This window comes from Danio rerio, chromosome 23 (genome assembly GCF_052040795.2).
Source record: "Danio rerio strain M-AB ecotype USA chromosome 23, GRCz13ab, whole genome shotgun sequence".
NCBI lineage: Eukaryota > Metazoa > Chordata > Actinopteri > Cypriniformes > Danionidae > Danio > Danio rerio.
In genome coordinates, this window is record NC_141043.1 from 23,792,745 (window position 1) to 23,814,070 (window position 21,326).

At 34.1% G+C, this 21,326-nt stretch overlaps 3 protein-coding genes and 1 long non-coding RNA gene across 12 annotated transcripts in view; 2 read left to right on the forward strand and 2 right to left on the reverse strand.

Moving 5' to 3' along the window:
* ccdc30 (coiled-coil domain containing 30) overlaps positions 1 to 3,080 on the forward strand; it is a 37,355-nt gene extending 34,275 nt beyond the window's left edge. For all 6 annotated transcript variants that reach the window (XM_087306905.2, XM_087306916.2, XM_087306907.2 and 3 more), the window contains one exon: positions 63 to 3,080. In XM_087306905.2, the coding sequence (XP_087163031.1) occupies positions 63 to 130 (68 nt within the window). In that variant the 3' untranslated portion in view covers positions 131 to 3,080. The remainder of the gene's footprint in view (positions 1 to 62) is intronic.
* LOC147838189 (uncharacterized) overlaps positions 1 to 12,289 on the reverse strand; it is a 129,220-nt gene extending 116,931 nt beyond the window's left edge. Inside the window, exon 1 of one of the 2 annotated variants that reach the window (XR_015523462.1) lies at positions 11,820 to 12,289. This is a non-coding gene — a long non-coding RNA (uncharacterized LOC147838189). The remainder of the gene's footprint in view (positions 1 to 11,819) is intronic. The other variant, XR_015523461.1, reaches the window with a different exon arrangement.
* Positions 58 to 18,350, reverse strand: znf362b (zinc finger protein 362b). Its single transcript, NM_001089548.2, has 9 exons — positions 18,272 to 18,350; positions 9,327 to 9,393; positions 8,683 to 8,929; positions 6,339 to 6,443; positions 5,927 to 6,248; positions 2,378 to 2,602; positions 2,204 to 2,282; positions 313 to 471; positions 58 to 235 (listed from the first exon to the last, which is right to left on the reverse strand). The coding sequence occupies exons 2-9, from the start codon at positions 9,387 to 9,389 to the stop codon at positions 119 to 121; spliced, it is 1,317 nt and encodes a 438-aa protein (NP_001083017.1). The 5' UTR covers positions 9,390 to 9,393; positions 18,272 to 18,350; the 3' UTR covers positions 58 to 118.
* Positions 107 to 21,326, forward strand: part of si:ch211-112c15.8 — a 36,533-nt gene continuing 15,313 nt past the window's right edge. For 2 of the 3 annotated variants that reach the window (XM_087306974.1, XM_087306976.1), the window contains exon 1: positions 121 to 226. The gene's annotated coding sequence lies outside the window, so the exon portion shown is untranslated. Of the gene's footprint in view, positions 227 to 21,326 lie in introns of all 3 variants that reach the window. The other variant, XM_087306975.1, reaches the window with a different exon arrangement.

Sequence of the window (21,326 nt, forward strand, 5' to 3'; positions counted from 1 at the left end):
TCCGAGGTCTCACATATATAACATTCTTCTTCTCTTTTGTTTCTTTTTTTTTTTTACGGAAGACCATCGCAGTGAACAAAATACCTTTGAATGGAAGCGAAACACGGGGGGAGGAAGCTCAGATGAGTGAGATGCGGATGGGGATGCTGGGAGATTCAGTTCTCTGTGGTGAATGGTGGCTGACGAGATGCTCCACCACAGTGTGCTTGGACATGTGCTTCATTAGGTAGGTCTCCTGAAAAACACAAGAGCGTGTTATATCGCGATGAAAGAAAGGAGCTGACGTGGATGTAGACATGCACTGGTACTCACTGAGGTGTATGCGCGACCACACATACTGCAGCAGTATGATTTAGCGTTCTTGATGGCGTGTGCGGAGAGATGGATCTGTAGCGAGGCAGAGTCTGTGTAAGCTCTGTAGCAGTTCGGACATTTGTATGGCTTGTCTTTGTTATGTTGTCTCTGGTGAGACTAAAGAGAAAGAGAAAGGAGGATTAACACCTGTTAAGCATTAATAGGCAGCCTGGAGTGCCAATGGGGGTTATTTAGGACTGGGTGATTTGGCCTAAAATCGAAATCTCGATAACATTGAACATTTTAACGATTAATGAACCATAATTTTATTTATTTATTTTATATTTTGCCCTCATAAATCACTGACAATTTTATACAGCAAATATGCTCACAGATGACAAGTGAGAGATTTTTGAATGAAGGGTGTATTACTTGATTTAATTACTTTGATTACTTGACACAGTATTTTTTTTTTAACAAAAACAACAAAAAAGGTTAACAAAAACTAATAAATACTAAAAAAAAAAATCAGGATTATTTCCAGTATTGTCAACTTTGCAACTTTGTCACTACAGTCAGTTATCGTTCAGACCCCCCTAGACTGTCTTTTCTTTTAGAGACTGTCATTTATCCATACTGTACCGTCCCTACTCTTCTCAACGATTTGCGGTTGATGCCTTCGGCCCCTCCCCCACCTCAGAGCACTGACAGGCGTCCCAGTCAGTCCTTATACAGCAGTCTCTTCCACCTGCAGCCTGACAGCAGATTACCCCTCTGCGTACTAACGGCAAATGATTTAGCACCAGCAGTGTGGAGGTATTTCCCTTGTACAGTCCAACTCATCTGCTTCTCCTTTATTTTAACAATTTAATTTAACCTTTTATTCTTTTCTTGTTCACAATCACAGATATTTTAAGTGAGAGTTTCGTAACTTGCCAGAGATTATTACGTCTGAGAGATTACTGCAAACTAACTACACATCTGTATTGATATACTGTATTCTAACAGCAATAAATGTAGTTAAATTGACACGCTTACATAAAGCGTAGTGCAAATATAACCCCCTTCAGTGACCATAGGCTGTTAAACGAACAGGAATGGATGAATGTGATGATGTCAGTAATATGCAAAGTGATGTATGACATAATCTAGCGACTTTTAGCGAAAATAGTTGGTAACAGTGATTACTCCACCAAATATTGGTATTGTGTTGTCTAAATATTTATATAAAAGCATGAAAATATGTCAACCTTAATTTTAAGCAAATGCTTTAAATTACAACATTTTTGTTTTAAATTTGAAAGAAAGGTCCTCAGTAGCTATGTTTCCATCCACATATTTCTATATGCATTTGAACAATCACATAAACAAATCCTTAATGGAAATGTCAGGATGTGCATACATTTTGATAGAATAGTAGGAATAACTTCCAGCATGTGCATAAAAACTGATTTTGTTTTAACAGATCATGTGATAACATAATTAGATGCGATGAGACAGCATTAATGGATTAACAAGTGACAACATATCAACATCTAAATGTTTTTTTGGGCCATTCTAAAATCCTTTAGCCAAAAACCATCAACAAAGTGGTCTTGAGTGGCTGTGCTCATAAAGAGTGGGCTTGCGCCTCCAAATGAGCAAGTAGTACATTATACACAAGAGAAAAGCACAGTGGCTTCTCCTACTGCAGCAAACTGCATTTTTCTTTTTGGCAACAGTTTATCAGAAAGTGACAATTTAGTTCACTTTGACTGGAAATGGTGCTTCATTCACAAAAGTTTTAAGCAATATTCCAGTTCTCGGCATAATTTTTAATCACATATTTTGTCGGAAACACAGCTAGTGGTATTTCGTTTATTTCCCCCTACGCTATCATTTATTTCTGCTATTATTCTCCTCTCCTCACCTGTAGGTTTGAGAGTTGTGTGAATGCTTTTTCACATCCAGGTTGGGCGCATTTATATGGTCTGTCCCCAGTGTGAATCCTTAAAAACAAACATGCACTCATATATTAACACTGCAGAGCTTGTGGTGTACAGTTGTTCTCAGTCGCACATGCAGAAGTGTGATGTCTGCTGACCTGGTGTGCTGCTGGAGGTGTGATAACTGCCGGAAAGAGTTCTCACAGTAGGAGCAGTGGTAGGGCTTAATGCCTAAGTGAATGCGTAAGTGCTGTGCTAGATAGGAGGCGTTGGCGAAGGACTTCGAACAGTGAGGGCACTTGTGAGGTTTGGCCTCCGTGTGGGACTTGGAATGAATCTGCATCTCAGACTTGTTGAAGCAAGTGCGTGGACACACTTTACACCTGCATCAAACATAACAAAATAAACAGTTGGTTACTGAAATTGAACTCTGTGAATAGGATATTAGCTTGTGCAAACCATTTGCATTTGTTTTGACCATAAAGGTCATTTGTTAAGAAGCTAGAGGAGCTAAAATATATAGAGCTTTAGTTTATGGATTTATATGTAGGGATGCATTGATTATAGATTTTGGTTGTACGATTATAGTCTGAGGAATAATCAGGGTTTCACGGTTATCCCAATTATTATGTATTCATTAATTTCAAAACAACTTACTAGTTTAGTAAATCACATGAAAACTCCTTATATAATAAAGTGTTATTTACTGCTGCTCAGTAGCCAATTAATACAGAACAAAATAATATTAAAAACAAACAATAGTCAATTTCTCTTTTTGACTTAAAAATAAGTGAAAAACGTTTTTGGCATTTAAACATAAGAAAGAATTTTATACTAAAATATATAAACGACAGAACAATGAATAAAAAAATAAAAAATAAAATTTGTCTAAAGTAAAATTATGCTACATATTAGGTAAGTATTTCCCTTTTAAAGACAACAAATGTAGACAAGGTCTGCTGAGCCTCCGTCTGAAAGGCCCGTTTGATCAACCATATTACAATATTGTTTGGTATTTTCCTATTGTATTTTTTTAGAGATGTAGAGATGTGAATATTCCATATAAAGTATAAAGCTGATCGGTCAGTTCTTGTGACATGACTTGTGGTACACTCGTGCCATTCTTTCAACTAGGTGCCCCTGGAAAGCGCTCGCCATCGCTGCCAATATGCGTACAAGCCATGCCCCTCCATTGGAAATAACTAACTTGCACACGCGAAAGACGTGATACATGAATGGCCCTTAGTTAATAGCCTTAGCCATACTTAAAACCAGCCTTTAATCCAGTGTGTATGCGTATTGTTTACAAGCTTAGAACTTTAAACTAGCGACAATGGCATAACTTTGTTTATTTGCAGCAGTTTTGTTTCATGCAGAAATGCAGTGTTGAGAGACCTTTACGATTTATTACTGTGACGAATTCAATTCAATTAAAGTCAATTCACCTTTATTTGTATAGCGCTTTTAAAATGTAAATTGTGTCAAAGTAGCTTCCCATAGAAGATCATAGTAAATTAAATAAGTGTAGTTCAGTTGTCAGTGTTTAAGTTCAGTTCAGTTTAGTTCAGTTCAGTGTGGTTTCATTAAAACACAGTTAGTAATGAAAGTGGTTAATTGTTGCATCCCTATTTATATGGCACAATAAATAATGGCAAGATTGGCCAAAGTGCTGCACAATAATTGGAACAAATACATAAAACAACTGACCATTTTAAAACAGAACACAACATTTATAAAAGAGATAATATCACATATAATGAAATATTCAGTATTTTATTTAGTTACCAGTTACCTAGATATTTTTGTAATATTTATTATAATAATAGCTGATTTGAGTAAGTTTAGAAGTAAAAGAAATTACATTTAACCTTCATACTACTTCATATTATTATAGAACACAGATGTCAAAGCCAGTTCCTGGAGGGCCACAGCTCTGCACAGTTTAGTTCCAACCCTGCTTCAACACACTTACCTTTAGATTTCAAATAAGGCTGAAGGACTCATTAAGTTTGATCAGGTGTGTTTAATTAGGGTTAAAGCTAAACTGCAGAGCTGTGTCCCTCCAGGAACTGGATGTGACACCTGTGCTATAGAAGAAAAAAACAATATTTTTTTGGTCAATTTCACACAACCCTGTAGTAGCCTAATTTACATGATTTCTTAATTAAATTGTAAAACGCCACTTTAACCTCCTAGGGCTTAGTGGCCACATCCGTGGACAGCACATTTTAGCTCTTAAGTGGCTATTTAAAATACTTTGAATGTTTTATATTTTGTTACAGACATACAGTGTCATCCTGCAACTGTTTGGCATGCATATGAAATGATTTCAAACACTATTTTTAATTGTCCAAAATGGGCAAAAGAAATTGTTTTTACTTTCTGATAGTCAAAACATGTTTATAAAAATATATATATGCTATATATGCATTAAAAAACAGCCAGAAAAAAAGTGTTTTATGTAAATTTAGACCACGAGTCCACATACTGTATATGGACATAATTTTTCTCTAAAACTACATGACAAAAGATGATACTTAGGTTTTTATTCTAGTTAGGTTCCAAAGAGCCCAAATAGCACAGAGAAATAAAAATGCATGTAAAAATCATCTTGGGCTTTAAGAGGTTACGGTTCATTGCACTCTTGAGTCACAAATTTTCGTCTAAAATGTTTGCACATTTCTAAATATATTCAACCTTACATTGTGTCAGTCTCATTTAGATATTGCCTCTGAAACTTTTGTCTGTCATAAAGAACTCGGGTTAAAGTTTTCTGCACTTGTAGCAAGTGTTTTGAGAGGTGTTTTGACAGTTAACAGCCACCGTACAGGAAAAAGCCAAAATAGAACAGTGTCTGACAAATTCATTGACTTTGTCTTGCAGTAAAGTGCAGAATACAAAGACAGACTGTGGCAGATGGTTGAGAATCTCTGTTGTAGCCTACTATTATATTATGGCTTCAATTCTTGCACACGTTTGGCCATTCTGTTTGATGTGTCCATGTTTTCTACCTTTAACATACTGCCAGTCTCTGTTCAGGATCAGTTCAATTCAATAGACACAGTTTTTTTTTCTCTTTCGTTTTTGAAGAGAGAGGAAAACACAAGCATCACTGCATTAAGTTTTGAAATATTTACAATATTTTAACGGATTCATTAATGCGCATCTGACACAGTAAGCAAGGGTTTAGTGCATGATGAACTTTTAGAATAACTAATACGAAAAACACCATACAGACATTTAGGACTCAGTGTGAAAAGACCTTTAAACTTTGGTCACACTGCATTTTTCGCCCCATAGACTTTAATTCATATAAATGCGAATGTGTAACACCAGAAATGCAAGCTTATATGACAAGTTATATGTCAAGTGTTGCTGCATTTTAAAGTTCAAGCTTGATGAACTCTGACCTGGGAAATCGCATCACGTGATTGTGTGAGACCAATAGAAGATCAAAACATGACCTCTCTATACAGAAATTTAAGATATAGAGCAATCGCTAGTTTTTTCATATGTCAAATTATCTTGTTTAATCCTGCCTTTTTTTGCAGTGCTGAACAACAGAATTGTATATGCTCAAACTCTAGTGTGTGTGTGTGTGTGTTTTTACACTAATGCAACTTTGCAAATTTTCTAGTTCATATGGGAATCAGAAATACGACACAGATCATAAATGATTGAGCTAAATCCAAAAAATGAGTTTAAACCTGTAGGTTTTTCCCTCTTTGGCAATGGTGACTGCCTGGTCAGGGCCCGAGGCCAGAAGTGGGTACGGCACCACCAGTAAGGGGCCCGTGTTGTGCTCCGCCTTAATCTTCTTGCGCCCCCTTGGAGCTTTGGGCTGTGGTCCCAGCATCCCCACCAGACCGCCGCTTTTGATGTGCTCCATCCCGGGACCGCTGGCCAGGCCAGATATGGTGTTTAAAGAAGCCGCTCCACCTAAACGGTTCTGGCTGCTAGATGTGGGAGTAGTGGGAGTAATGGCCTCAGAGGTGTTGTGGCTGTCTGTGCGGGACGACAGCGTTAGACCTGTTTTTGATATACAAAAAATGTTTTACAACTTGTTTATGGTGCACAGAAATGAAATATATTGTGTGTTTATGTGAGCATGTCTTGCACCTGATCGATGGTTCGTTCTGGAAGCTTGCTCCACTGCTTGACGCATATGCCAGTCTTCCCACAATCCCTTTGCCTTCACTGTTGACTTGTCATCTATACTCAGCTCTGAAATCATATCAGAAAAAATATATGGTCCCACTTTTTATTGAACGGGCTCAATAAACTCCATTAATACCTACGCATCGATGGATTGCTCTCCAGTGTTTGGACCCTAAGTAGTGATTTTTAAACCACAGTGAACTGAGCTGAACTGAACTCAAACACTAAAAACTGAACTACACTGTTCCAATTTACTATGACCATTTATGTGAAGCTGCTTTGACACAATCTGCATTGTAAAAGCGCTAAACAAATAAAGCTGAATTGAATTGAATTAATACATTTTAAATTAATAATTTGCTGCATTGGACCTACATGCATACATGTTTTTACATTGTACTCACATTCTAAAAATTGTCTGAATGCAACTACATGTTATACTGTTGAAGTCAGAATTATTAGCCCCCTAAATTATTAGCCCCCTGTTTATTTTCCCCCAATTTCTGTTTAACAGAGAAGATTTTTTCAACACATTTCTAAACATAATAGTTTTAATAACTCATTTTTAACAACAGATTTATTTTATCTTTGCCATGATGACAATAAACATTATTCGACTAGATATTTTTCAAGACACCCCTTACAGCTTAAAGTGACATTTAATGGCTTAACTTGGTTAATTAGGTTAACTAGGCAGGTTAGGGTAATTAGGCAAGTTACAGTATAACAATGGTTTGTTCTGTAGACTATTAAAAATATATAGTTTAAAGGGGTTAATAATTTTGTTCCTGAAATGGTGTTTAAATGATTAAAAACTGCTTTTATTCTAGCCGAAATAAAACAAATATGACTTTCTCCAGAAGAAAAAATATTATCAGACATACTGTGAAAATTTCCTTGCTCTGTTAAACATAATTTGGAAAATATTTAAAAAAGAAAAAACAATTTAAAGTGGGGCTAATAATTCTGACTTCAACTGTATATATATGTATGAGCAATATCACACGAGTAGCAGTGCGATATGGCTGTATATCGGCACTGGTGGGGAGGCGTGCGTTGGCACGAGGCCGCAGGCCTTAGTGCCCCCACCAGTGCCGATATACAGCCATATCGTACTGCTACGAGTGTGATATTGCGTTTATACAACAGTTTGACGACATAATTGTGTATATAAAAACAAAATCAAATATGGAGAGTCTCAAAAACCCTTTTGTATGAGGAACTACTTTCTTCTGGATTCAAATCATAAGCTGACAGTTAAACAGTTGAGCAAGCATCTTTTAAACTTTAGATCTGTAATGTCTGTTTTTTGCTGGTTGTATGTGGGCGGAGTAATACACAAAGGGTAACGAAGCTGTACGGGTGCTGATATTACTTAAATATCAGCCAATCACATTCGAGAACCAGACAGAACTGTTATATAAATAAACAAATAAATATATATATATATATATATATATATATATATATATATATAGAGAGAGAGAGAGAGAGAGAGAGAGAGAGAGAGAGAGAGAGAGAGAGAGATAGATAAGAGATGTTTTGTTAAATAAATAGTATACAGCTATATTTTGTGTGTTTTGACACATTTAAAACTTGCGGATATGAAATAATAATTATGTTTGGTATGGTCAAAGATAAATTTGGTAAATCCTTAATTTGAGCTCTAAAAACTATTTGTAAGACAACACTATGAAACCATGACCCATGTGCTCATACATGACACACAAATAATGAAATGAATGAGGAGGCATGCGGACATAACACAACATCTAAATCAAGAAATTTTAGCATGTCAAAGTCAAATTTCTGCATATAAAATATATTTTCCATACAAAATTGTGGGTAGTAAAAATGACGAGTGGCTAGTAATGCAAATCTATTAGCCAGTGTCTGGTGATCAAAAAAAAAAAAATATATATATATATGCAAAACAGGACTAAATTATATAGTTAATTATTGTTATTATTCAAATTTTTATCAATAACATAATCTATTATTACTTATTATACAATTATAAAACAATACTTTAGGTTTTATTTTCAAAACTAAATTTTTTTTTAATGTTTATTTACTTCATTATGCTTTTAGCACAGTGATACAGTATTGCACTGCAGTATTGTGCCTGGACAAGATCATTTAGAAAATATATATTTTTATTTTAGCAACTAAAACATGCACATCAAAGAAGAGCGTTGTGTTTGTGTGTGTTGACCCACTTAAAATACTACATCACGTGCAGTACTAGGATGTACAATAAATAACATGAAGCATAACATCTAGAAGTTAGTCATGCTGTCGGTACCTGCAATGGTGCTGGATGCTGGACGGGCGTGCAGGGCGATGTCAGGCTGAGAAGAATTGTGGGCCTGAAGGCCGGGCACCTGCTGTAGTTTGGGGATGGACATGACATGCTGTCCAGCATCTGACGGTTGAGAGGCCACCAGCAGGGTCTGCTGAGAGGGGACGGTGGTGGGCGGCAAATGCGGAGGTCTTATCTTTTCTGCCATCAGTTGCTCTTTGATTTTGTCGATAAGAACCAGGTTATCCAACTGTAAAAGTCAACGGTTAAGGTTGACAGGAAAAGGACATCAAGTAACAGAACTAAATCAAAGCATGGTACTGCAGGAAAATTTGGTGGGGGTTTCAGTGCACGCTTTGGCAAACCACATTGGTGTAGTTTTGCAAACATGCACGTTCACATGATTTTTATCTTTCAAACAGTCACTAAATGCCAAGCAGTTTCACAATTGTACAGTAAGCACAAGATGACTCAGCTGGTGGTATTTTGCATTTGTTAATGTACATTACGTTCTTGGTTTAGGTATTTTTGGCAAATTACATCATTGTGAAACAGTTAAATTGTTACTAGAAACCTGACAAATGTCAAATTTAGAATGAACCATATTCATTGCATGACAGGCAACTCTCCTAAAACACAATACTCACTTGACCAGGCATAGAGGGAGGTGGTGGCCAGAAATATGGATTATTAAAGCGAGGCTCCGCCATCTTTCTATAAAAAATAAATTAAATAAATAACAGTTAAAATCACACACTGAATAAAAGAGGCGTGAAAGCCACGAGTCAACAATAAGGACTGCCCGATGGCCCAGGGGACAGTAGACAGGCCCGATCAGTTTAATTTTGGAAGTTTGATTTGCCTGCGACTATTTGTCAATTATGGCAAAAATAGATAAAATAAAAAATCGAGAAGGTTTCTACCTTCTCTGTGATGTCGTAAACACCATATAGCTTTTCGGTATCTCTTATCTGATTGGATGTTTTAAGCACTTTTTTTTTTCCATAACCTAGTAATAACAATCAAGTGTGCATTACCCAAACAATCACATAAATTGGGGCTGAACTATCATAGTAAGGTGCATCATTTGAGAAAAGAACAATGTAATGATGAGTGTTTCCCAGAACCGTAGATTCTCTGTCGCAGATTCTTCATTTGAAACACGATAGTTATAATGTAAAACATCCATAATGACACTCTATACGGGGTGGAGTAACAACGTCTTTTGAGAAAAAACCCCCATCATTTTTGTGCAAATTATATTGTTTTACACGCACACACATTTTTTTTTATCCAATATTAGTTTTGGTAAAAACATGCACACGTTTTTCATATTAATTGAAATATATGTAAACGACACATACTGTAGGACCAATATATGTTTTCTTTACAAATATTGAGATTACATATAAAATCACTAAGCTAACACATTATAATCTCATATATAAATCATTAATGGTTGTAGGCCTAGTTTACAGTAGGCTATTCATTCAGAAATTAAAAAAATCCTACTTTATAATAATAATAATTATTATTATTATTTTTATTGTTTAGTAGGATATTGTTTATTTATTTATTTATAAAACATTTTAAGCCTACTTTTACAATTTGACACACTCAAACCACAGCAGAAATCTTCTAACCAACAGGCCTATGTCATATACAGATACATTTCTTAATAAATAACCTATAAATTAAAACCATTAACATTTGCTATATATTTTTTGTTTTCACAAGCTTTGGAGATGTAACATAAACTCCACTTTTAAATAATAGGTCACCTATAGCTTTCGTCATGAGCTGCCTTCAAATTGGCATAAATTTTTTTCTACGTGCACCGCAACGCAACACAATTGTCAATATGAAGATCGCTAAAACTGAACTGTAAAAACACTTAGAAAGCAAATTAAACCTAAGAGAGATTACTTTAATGTTTGTTTTTAATCATTCCAAGTTTGAATGTTCAAATGTTCTAAATGAATAGGGCATGGGAGGATAACTGGGAATTGAACACAACCAAGAACTATGCTCATAACTACAGCTCTAGAGATATAGTTGCAAGCGTACAATTTTGCGAATGTTCGTTGGAATGACAGATTTGGGAAGCGCCAAATCAACGAACTATGTTTGTAGAAAAAATCCTTAGCGTTGAACCCTTTAAGTGTTCATAAAATGGAAAAAGACCATTTGTTTCTTGTGATGTTTACAGCTATAGAAAATGAGTATCTGCTGATAATATTTGTTTTTTTTCTGTTAAGGTCTGATATCTTCCTAATTTCAAATTAAAATATCATCAGCTTCTTTTTAGAAAATGACAATCAACAAATGTCTTCATATATTGTGATTGAAAAAGGATTTCTCCACCAAATATTGATTGATTTGAACTCATCTGAAGTTAAAACATTAGTACTGTTTTTTAAAAATGAATACAATTAAATGTTTGTATTATTGTATGCCTCCCAAAAAATGAAAAAAAAAACCTTTCCAGAATAAAACAAACACACTCACACTAATGTCCAAGTTTAGAGTTGAGTTTATTTCTCAGATTTTCCATAGCTGTAAAATAATGTTTACATATGCTGTATGTATCAATGTGTTGTTTCAGCTGTTGAACTGGGTGAGTCATTCTTCTATTGAACATTTCATATATTAGCTTGATTTTTCCCTTGTTTGCACATTTAAAGATGTAGGCCAAAAATAACTTTTTTTATGAGTCATGTCTTTCTTTCTTTGTTTCCCCATTTTGCATTTCCATGTAATGAAAGTGAGGGGTGCGTGAGGCTGTCAGTCTGTGTTTTGTGTCTATCATATGGGTTTGCAATGATATGAGGGTGAGTAAATGATGAGATAGGCATCAGTTCCTCTAATTGATGTTTTTTCCCCTAAAGGCTGTACAAATTAGATGAAAGCAGCTAGTTTCCTGTGGTAATACCTAGTAATACTTCTAATCCAAAATGATTATTTTTATACCAAATCTTTGAGTTGCACACAAAAGAAGATATTTTGAAGAATGTTAGGCATAAACATCTATAATAGGGAAATAATATGGATGTCAATGGCCAGCTTTCTTCAAAATATATCTGTTTAACAGAAATGGAGGGATAAATTATGTAGTAAATTATTGTTTTTGGGTGAACTACACTGTAAAAAAAACCCTAATTTTACAGAAAATATCCTTAAATTTTTTACAGTAATTTTTTGTCATTTCACATTATATTCAAAACTTAGTAAAATGACAACCAATCTCTCTAAATTAACTGTTTGACTTTCATTTTAGGTACTTTATTATTAAAGACAAATTACTGACATTTGTGTTTTTTATACAGGGAAATTACAGTATTATTTATACAGTATTTTTTCTGTTATTTTAAATTATATTCAAAAGTTCGTAAAAATTACAAACAATATCTGTAAATTAACGGCTTGAATGTTATTCTATGTACTATATAAGTAATGACAAATTACAGCCATTTGTCTGTTTTTTACAAAAAAATTGACGTATTATTTACAGTGTTTTTTCCTGTTTTTTAAGTACATTTAAAATTACGTAAAATTAAAGTAATAAATTGTAATTACTTGCTCTGTAAAAAAATAAAAATAAATCGTTAAAAAAGGTCAAATGACTGGCAGCTACGGCTGCCAAACAAAAACCACAAAATTAAGGTAAAATTTTTTTGTTGAAAAAAAGTGCAAAAAATAATAAATCTACAGATATTTTCATTAAAATGTTTACAGAGAAACACTGTTATTTTACAGACTTTTCCTAGATTATTACTATCAAATCCATTTAATAAAGTAACACGCTAAGAGTGCTCACATACACCTTTTCCAGATTCCGCTGATTGCACACACACAGTTGGAGGATCGTTATGAACTGATTACATGCACTTTAAAAGCAGCACAGACGCACGCACCAATTGCTTAGTCTTGTTATACTGCTACTGTGAACATTATGACGCGTTTCTCTTCTTTTGCCTTGCTTTGTTTGTTAATTGTTTAAGTTGTTTGCTGGCAGGACTGATCATTTGCTTGTTAATTGACCATGACTCTGGATTTACTGCATACATCTGTATGCAGTTTGCCCCTGTGTTGACTTGCTTGCCTGACCATCTCTGTGTAATAAACCTGCATTTGAATCTGCACTTCTTTGTCCGCGTCCCCTTCACATTACAGTTCCATTTCATTTAAGATTTGGAACTGAATCATTTCATACAACTTAAACCTCTACATGTTTTAAAGTAATACTTTTCAATAAAATGTAATGTTATAGTTGTGAGAATTTTAATCAGTTGTATCTCGTTTGATGTTTTTTCCAAACTTTTTTGATCCAAAATATAACTGTTAAATTATGACAAAGAGCATGTCTTGGCATTTTATTAAAGGCCTTTAATTGTAAAAAAAAAAAAAATTTAATAACATTGTTTTTTCTTGAACTTTTAGTGCAGTCACTTTATTGATGTGTTCGATCATAATAATCTAGGAAAAGTCTGTAAAATAACAGTGTTTCTCTGTAAAACTCTTATTGTGTTACTTTAATAAATGGATTTGATCGTAATAATCTAGGAAAAGTCTGTAAAATAACAGTGTTTTTCTGTAAATATTTTAATGAAAATATCTGTAGATTTATTATTTTTTGCACTTTCTTTCAACAAAGAAATTTTACCTTAATTTTATGGTTTTTGTTTGGCAGCCGTAGCTGCCAGTCATTTGACCTTTTTTTTACATTTTTTTTACAGTGTACAGTGTCCCTTTAATGTTTAACATACTATAATATCATGAAGTATTGTCAATACAACGGAATTAAAAACAACTAAGACGCATTAAATAATTTTCTTTGTGAATGTGGCTTAAGCTAAAGATCTCATTTGCCTACTGCTGCACAATATATCATTTTAGCATTGATATCGCTATGTGCGGATACCCAATAGTCACATAGCATGATGTGCAATGTGGAGTCAGGATTATAGTTGACCAAGTACAACAGTTTAGAACATATGATAATTTTGAACATTTTGCAGGCACTTTTAACCATAATAAAGTGAAAGTGTACCAATTGCTTGTGTTTTAAGGACAATTTAAGCATGTTTAAAGCATATGCCCACAAGAAATTTACGTTAGTAGCTTTAAAAAAGGTTAATTGTATTTAATTATTTACACAATGAAGAATATACAGCTTTGTTGTATTTTATTAGATTATTGCATTTCTTTATCATTGGTGTATTTGCTCAACTTTTGATTTGTTGATTATATTTTTTGCACTCCTCTACAACATTGGTTCTCAAACTTTGCGACCCCTAAAATAACAATGTCAGAGACACACAACCTGCAAATTCCTTGGAGGTGGTTATAAATATACAAGCGTTGCACACACAAAAATAGTACTATATAAACACGAGCATATTGACAACACAAAAAAAGTGCAACAGTATAAAAACTATATCATTTTTATAGTCATTTTTTAGTTTGTTTAATTTAATATTAACCTCAGAGACTGGTGGACACAATGTTTTCAAGTCTATTATTGATTTAATTTTGGAGACCACCACTCTCAGCTTTGGTCTGTATTTTTTTAATGTATTTGATCGCCATAAATGTGTCAGAAAGTTTAACCTGGTGCCTTAAAATCAATCTGCAGCAGGTGACGCTATTACTGTGTTGTTAATCTAACGTAAACACACCAATCCTATGAAAAAAATATTAATTTGAAGGCTGATGGCTTTACATTTGCACGTTGTTGTTTTTTACTATAAAAAATTACTATTTGTATCTTCTTTGGGTTATGGTTAAAACGTGGTAATTAATTCTAATAGTTTATTAAAATTTATTCCACTTTTTTATCCAATATAGTGCAGCCCTACTTTTGGCAGCGTTTCTCAAGATCACTCTGTATGGATTCTAGGGGTGTGAATCTACACTGGTCTCATGATTCGGTTTGATTACGATTATCATGCCATCGATTTGGTTCAATTTGATATCTCGATCCATTAAGGTGCACTGACGATGCTTTCCATACATAATTAGATTTTTTCTTCACAGGAATAATTTTTAAAAAATCTATAAATATATTAACATATAAATATTTATATATTATTTGTAATACAATTTTGCTTTTTAATACAGCAGTAAGACATATGAACTGTACCTTTAATTTTACCTGTTCAAAGAAAACACTCTTTTTGAATGTTTTAGAAAAAAACTCCAATACATACGCAGAAGACAGCATGGGCATTTATAGCAAATAAACTAATGTAAAAATTATCCTGCTTCCATTATGAGCACTGACTTACACCCCTATAATTCGTCATTGTCTTCACCCGCTCAACAGAAAGGGCTGCGATTGGCTTTAGAAATGAAAGCGCTGTTCACTGATGAATGACGTGGGAAGATCAGACGCGGTTAGTCTATATGCGCATAATATGCGGTTATCACAGGTAATCTGTAATAGACACAGTGGAGAAAACTTGTACCTCAGGCACGCTCATTGCCGGAATTTACAAGTATCGTTTTAACAGCCAAGAGGAGAGGAAAAGTTACCTCACAAACAGGCCAGCGCAACGGGTCAAATGTCTAAAGTGAGAGAAAGAGGCAGAGATGGATTTCTACAGCATCTCACCCTAGTAGTGAAATAGCGTCTCGTGTGCTGTGCCTTCTTCAGTGTCAACAAAAGACTTTCCAGCAAACTCACAAGCAGTTGAATTGTGCATAATTATCTACCTTTTAAGAAGTAGGAGCTTTTTATTTACTCGTCCTACGTATAGTAAACTACGTACGTACTAACCGGTTATGATCTATTACTGAACTGATATCGAATTGTCCCCATTTGCATCGCGGTGCACAGAGGAAACAATTAATTTTGACACCCCTAATGGATTCCACTATTAAACACAAAATATTATAAAAATGTAATTAAATAAAACATAAGTAGAATTAATGTTAAATAAAATGAAAATCCAGCAAAAGCATATATAATCTATAGCACCATTTGTGCTTACGTTCTACTTTTAACACTTATTTAAAAATAAAAGAAAAAAAGTTGTGAAGGTAATGGATGCAGACATTATGTGCAGGACCTGACAGCTGTGGTCAGTGTATTTTGGAGGGTTGTTGCTAGATCAGATATGACTGCGGCAGGAAATTAACGAGAATTATTTCTATTATTTATTAAGTTTCCTACTAATTGTATGTTATTAACGTTTACCCCCTAGGTAGAGTCTAGTTAGGGTACATGGATGACCTGATGTGCGATATGCAGATCAATATAGCAGCATTTTGACACTCTTAACAATAACACATTTTTTGCATTACTGTTACGGTTTAGGGTTAGAGTAGGGCTAGACATTAGGGCTGTGTGATTTGGGGAAAATATCTTATTGCAATTTTTTTTTTTTTTTTTTTACATATTGCGAGTAAAATTTTGATTTATGATTTTATTTTTTTTAGCTCAATAATCCTTAAGCGTGGCAACAATTCTGCAACAGCTCTTAAAAATTACCTGTTTTTGTTCAGTGTTTATGACTTTAAAATCCAAAATATTCATATATTAATTTGTCTATTAATGTTTCTGGAGCAGCATTATCCCACTTGTCTGCGCATTCCTGTTTGTTTTATTTTATTATTGTGGGCGTTTTGCCTAGTTTGGTTACACAACTCTGATTGGGCAAAGCGAAAGTGTGCTCACTTAACTGGCTAGTACAATTGTCACACACAGACTGCAGTCGCGCATTTGCTCTGGGTGGGGGAAATTAAATTATATATATGTATGTAAATGTGTATGTATATATATATATATATATATATATATATATATATATATATACACGTCATATTGCAGCCTCTTGCGATTAATAATCGCAACGTTTCAAATTACGATTGCGATCTGATTTCAATTAATCACACAGCCAAGTAGGCGTTGAAAAATACAATTTATTGGGCACTTTAATAAATAGCATAAATAATGTTCGGTAAAACTACTGTTTTTATGTTACTGTGATGGTTGGGGTACAATAAAATACAATAAATGGAAAATTTAATAAATAATATAAATCATTTTCGTTAACTTCTGACCACAACCATATCTGATCTAGCAACAACCTACCTAGCCCTACCCCCAACCGTCACAGTAATGTAAAAACAGTTGTTGTACCGAGTTTTATGTTATTTATTAATTTACCCAATAAATTGTTTTTTTATAAATGCCAACCCATACCCTAACTTTAACCATCACAGTATACAGTACTGAAACAGTGTTAAAATGTTAAACGGAAATGACTTTATTTATTAAAATTCCCATTAGTTGTATTTTATTAACATTTACACCTACCCCAACCATAAACCCAACCGTCACGTAAAAACAGTTGTTGTCGAGTTTTATTTATGTTATTTAAATTACCCAATGCATTTTATTTTATTAACGCCTACCCCAACCCTAAACCCAACCGTCAGAGTTCTGTAAAAATATGAATTATTGTTAAACAGTGTTGAAAGCATTATGATATACTGATGTGCATATCTGGAGATGTTGCAAAACTTTGCAATATCTATAGAAAGTGACTGAGTTGTAAAATGAAAGTAAATATAACTTAATCAATCTCCCAAAAGGTAAATAAAGACTTTCTAAAAATATCCAAACAGTACAATGAAACATTTTCATCAACAGTTTTAAAATTTCAGTTAATTTGCCCAATTTCTGACTTTGGTGGTTACCATGATGATCACATTTTATTTTTGTCTGCCAACAAATGAGTCATCATCAGCCCATATGAAGTGTGAGAATTTGTAATATTTGCCGTATCACAGTCTCGAGTTCAATAAGCTAATAACAGACATTTTAAGGTGATTTCAATAGCTTATGATGAAAATGTCTGAATTCTGAAAGAATCCTAAAGTCCCCTTTTTTCTTTAAAGAAAAAGAGCATAACAGTAAGATCTAAAGTAGCAATTCTGACGCATCAGTGGAGAAAAACAACTGTCAGAAAACTTTAGCAACACCGTTATCTCTCAATCTGCTGGTCAACCAGAGCCTCCGACTCATTCCTGCACAGTTTCACCAAAAACATTTCAGACAAAAGAAAAAAACAAAAATGGCAGCCTGTTATATTTTCATAAGGACGCCATATTCTGCAGAGCCCGAAAAATTCACACTCTAATCGGTCCGTTTTTTCAAGGAGAGACCGATCGATCAGACGAGATGTTTGCGGTAATATGGTTGTGTGTGTGTTTGTTTATGAAGAATAGCACCTTTGAATTGCCCGGCCCCCCTTGAAAAAAAGCTGACACTTCCGACAATCATGCCGTGCAAAATGTCTTACAATTGGCGAAAGGCTGCGCACGGCTGTGCAGATTTACAACATCTGCCGCCCCGATCGCTTAATAACAGCGCTATAACGCATGCACGTTTCCATCATAAGCACATGCATGTAAAAATGCACTGACATGCAGCAATTTCCAATGTTATATTTCGCTTTGTGCAACCTGTGGTAGATCAAAGGCGATAAATCGCGCCCGTCAAACTGTTATCTGTCGTACAAAACAGAAAACGTGCAAGACATCTCAGTGTGAGGAAAAAGGAAAAAAACGACACGAGAGCACAAACCTGTTATATCGATGTCAGGGTGTTTTTCCTCGCAGAAGAGTCTTTTATAAAGCAGAGAAGAGGCTGGATGTTCTCTATGCGCCTCCAGACAGCACAGCTTCCGGGTCAGGCTGTTCACTTCTGGGTGCCGTTCACCAAAAATCCCTCATTTTAGCTGCTGCAAATGATGCTTTTTTGTCTCACGCGGATTCAGTCATCACTTCTAGGTCGAAGGAATCGGTCGCACGTCATCTGTTTGCATTATCTAAAACGTGTTTCTCTTTATAAGACATTTACAGACAACATAATTGAGACTTTCCAAAAATGATGATACAGCAATCAGATTTAGACTATTTTACTGAACAGAGATTTCGTGTGGAGGCAATTTTCTCTCCGAATATTTACAAATAAGCAGCACACTGACTGAATGTGAAATATGACAAGTAGAAAAACTGACTATCCTCATCTAACATTTTTTTTTCAACAGGCTTATATAGTTATTACTAGGCTATAAAACCATGTCTATAATTTTAATTCATTGAGCAAGATAACCTACAGGGTGGGCCATTTATATGGATACACCTTAATAAAATGAGAATGGTTGGTGATATTAACGTCCTGTTTGTGGCACATTAGTACATATATGTATGTATATATATATATATGTGAGAGGGCTTGTAAATAACTCATGAAAGAATGAAGTTACATTTAGAACCAAGCGCACCATTGTTTTTCTTGTGAAATTCCCAAAAAGTTTATTAAGGTGTGTCCATATAATTGCCCATCCTGTAGATTAAAGGGATGCTTTACCCAAAATTAATTTTTACTCACTATTATCTCTCCCTCAGGTGGTTACATATGGGGCATTCTACCACAAATGTGCATTTTCATTTGTAAAAAAATGTGAAAGGGCTTGACTTCAGCTTGTCCTCCTCAAAAAAACATACAAAAACAAGCATAAAATCATACAATTCAATGATAGAACGTATCCTTGACCACTGTCAGCTTCTCCTCCATCAAATTATATTACTTCTTGCCTTATTGCAAGTATTTTATGTTAAATTTAATTCAAATGTGACAAGACTGACAGAAACATGAAACACGACAATTGTAAAAATTGTATATATATATATATATATATATATATATATATATATATATATATATATATATATATATATATATATACACACACATTAGTAGTATTTATTTGTAGAATGTATTTATAATTTCAAGCTTATAATCAACTGATGTGAATAATAACTTAAACTTGCTATTTCTGAATAAGTTTTTAGCATTACAAAACTATTAAAGCTGTTGGTTTAATTGGGCTGAGGACAAGGACAATAATTTGTAAATTGTAAAGTGTTTTTAATAAAGAACAAAAATCTGAGAAGCAAATGAATGACATATTCCTTTACAGAACAACTGGCAGAAATCAACCATCAGTACATTTTAAACATTTTTGGGATGCAACATTTCTTATTTACTGTATTTATGTTTTTATTTCAGGGACAGATAGTGTATGTTTCTGGCAGAATGTTCCACACCTTTATGATTTCCTTTGTTCTATTGAGTTCAAAAGAAGATATTTTGATAAATGTTTGAAACCTGTTACAACTGTTACTACTGACTTTCTTATTGAAAAAAAAAACAAATATGGAAGTCGATTGTTGCAGGTTTTCAGATTTAAAAAAAATATAATTTCCGTGTTCAACAGCAGAAATAAACTTGAGGTTTGGAAAAACTAAAGGCTGAGTAAATGATGAAAGAATTATCCCTTAAAATTGTGATGTTGGTTAAAGTTTTTTTTTTCAAAGTAATATATTACAATCTTTATAATAAGCAAAAATAACAGAACGCATACAGTTGAAGTCAGAATAGCTCCCCTGAATTATTAGCCCCCCTGTTTACACCCCCCCCCCCTCATTTCTGTTTAATGGAGAGGTTTTTTTAAACACATTTCTAAACATAATCGTTTTAATAACTCATTTCTAGTAACTCATTTATTTTATCTTTGCCATGATGACATTTGCCAGGTTAATTAGGGTAACTAGGGCAGGCAAGGGTAATTAGGCAAGTCATGTATGATGATGCAGATCATGAGGTTCCCAAACTTTAACCCCCGGCCTCCAAAATAACAATCCCAGTGACTCACGGCCCCGACTATCCTGCATAAATATACAAATGTTGCATGTAGTCTCATTCTCAGTGTAATTTTGGAGACCATCCTCTATGTTCAGTCATGGCCTGTATTTATATTTAATGTATGTGAGTGCCATAAAGGTATCAGAAAGTTTAACCTGCTGCCATAAAATCAATTTTCTGCATCTGACATTATTGCTGTGTCTTTAATAAAATGTAATCACCCCAGGAGTCAGAATCCAATGAACTATGACTAAACTATTAACTACTATTTGTTCTGTAGCTTATGAATAAAATATGGTAATTCCTACTTCCTAATTCAAATATTTTATTAAAATGAATTTGATTTTTGGAAACCACCAAGCGACCCCCACTCATTGTACCGCGAGCCCTGCTTTAGCAACAACTGCCGTAGACAATCAAAAGCAAATTTTGTTTAAGAGAACTAATAATACTGACCTTAAATGGCTTTTTAAAATTTAAAACTTCTTTCATTCTAGCCAAAATAAAACAAATAGGACTTTCTCTAGAGAAAAATATTATCACATACTGTAAAAATGTCCTTGCTCTGTTAAACAGCATTTGGGAAATATTTAAAAAAGAAAAAAATATTAAAGTGGTGCTAATAATTCTGACTTCAGCTGTACCTTCACATTACTTTCCTTAAAATGAAACTAAGTAACACGTTTAGTTACTATTTTCAATAAAAGCAGCAAGATTGTAATAGATTACTTTCAAAAGTAACTTACTCAACACTGATTAGTTGTACATTGTAACGGTTTAGGTGGACTGTTATATGATAAGGCTGATTTAGTCTGTCTGCATCGTATCATTATTTTCACACTAACAGCATCACCAAACGAATAGAATGTGAGGTTATAACTGGTTATAAAGGCCATATTATTCTTATATAGTATAAATGTCCATAATT

What these genes read in the sequence shown, in the direction of transcription:
- znf362b (NM_001089548.2), bottom strand. Translation starts at nt 9,389, where the DNA reads ATGGCGGAGCCTCGCTTTAATAATCCATATTTCTGGCCACCACCTCCC. An exon ending in AGCATCCAGCACCATTGCAG is followed by an intron (nt 6,444 to 8,682) that starts GTACCGACAGCA and finishes ATATGATTTCAG; the next exon opens with AGCTGAGTATAGATGACAAG. An exon ending in CACAACTCTCAAACCTACAG is followed by an intron (nt 472 to 2,203) that starts GTGAGGAGAGGA and finishes CTTTCTCTTTAG; the next exon opens with TCTCACCAGAGACAACATAA.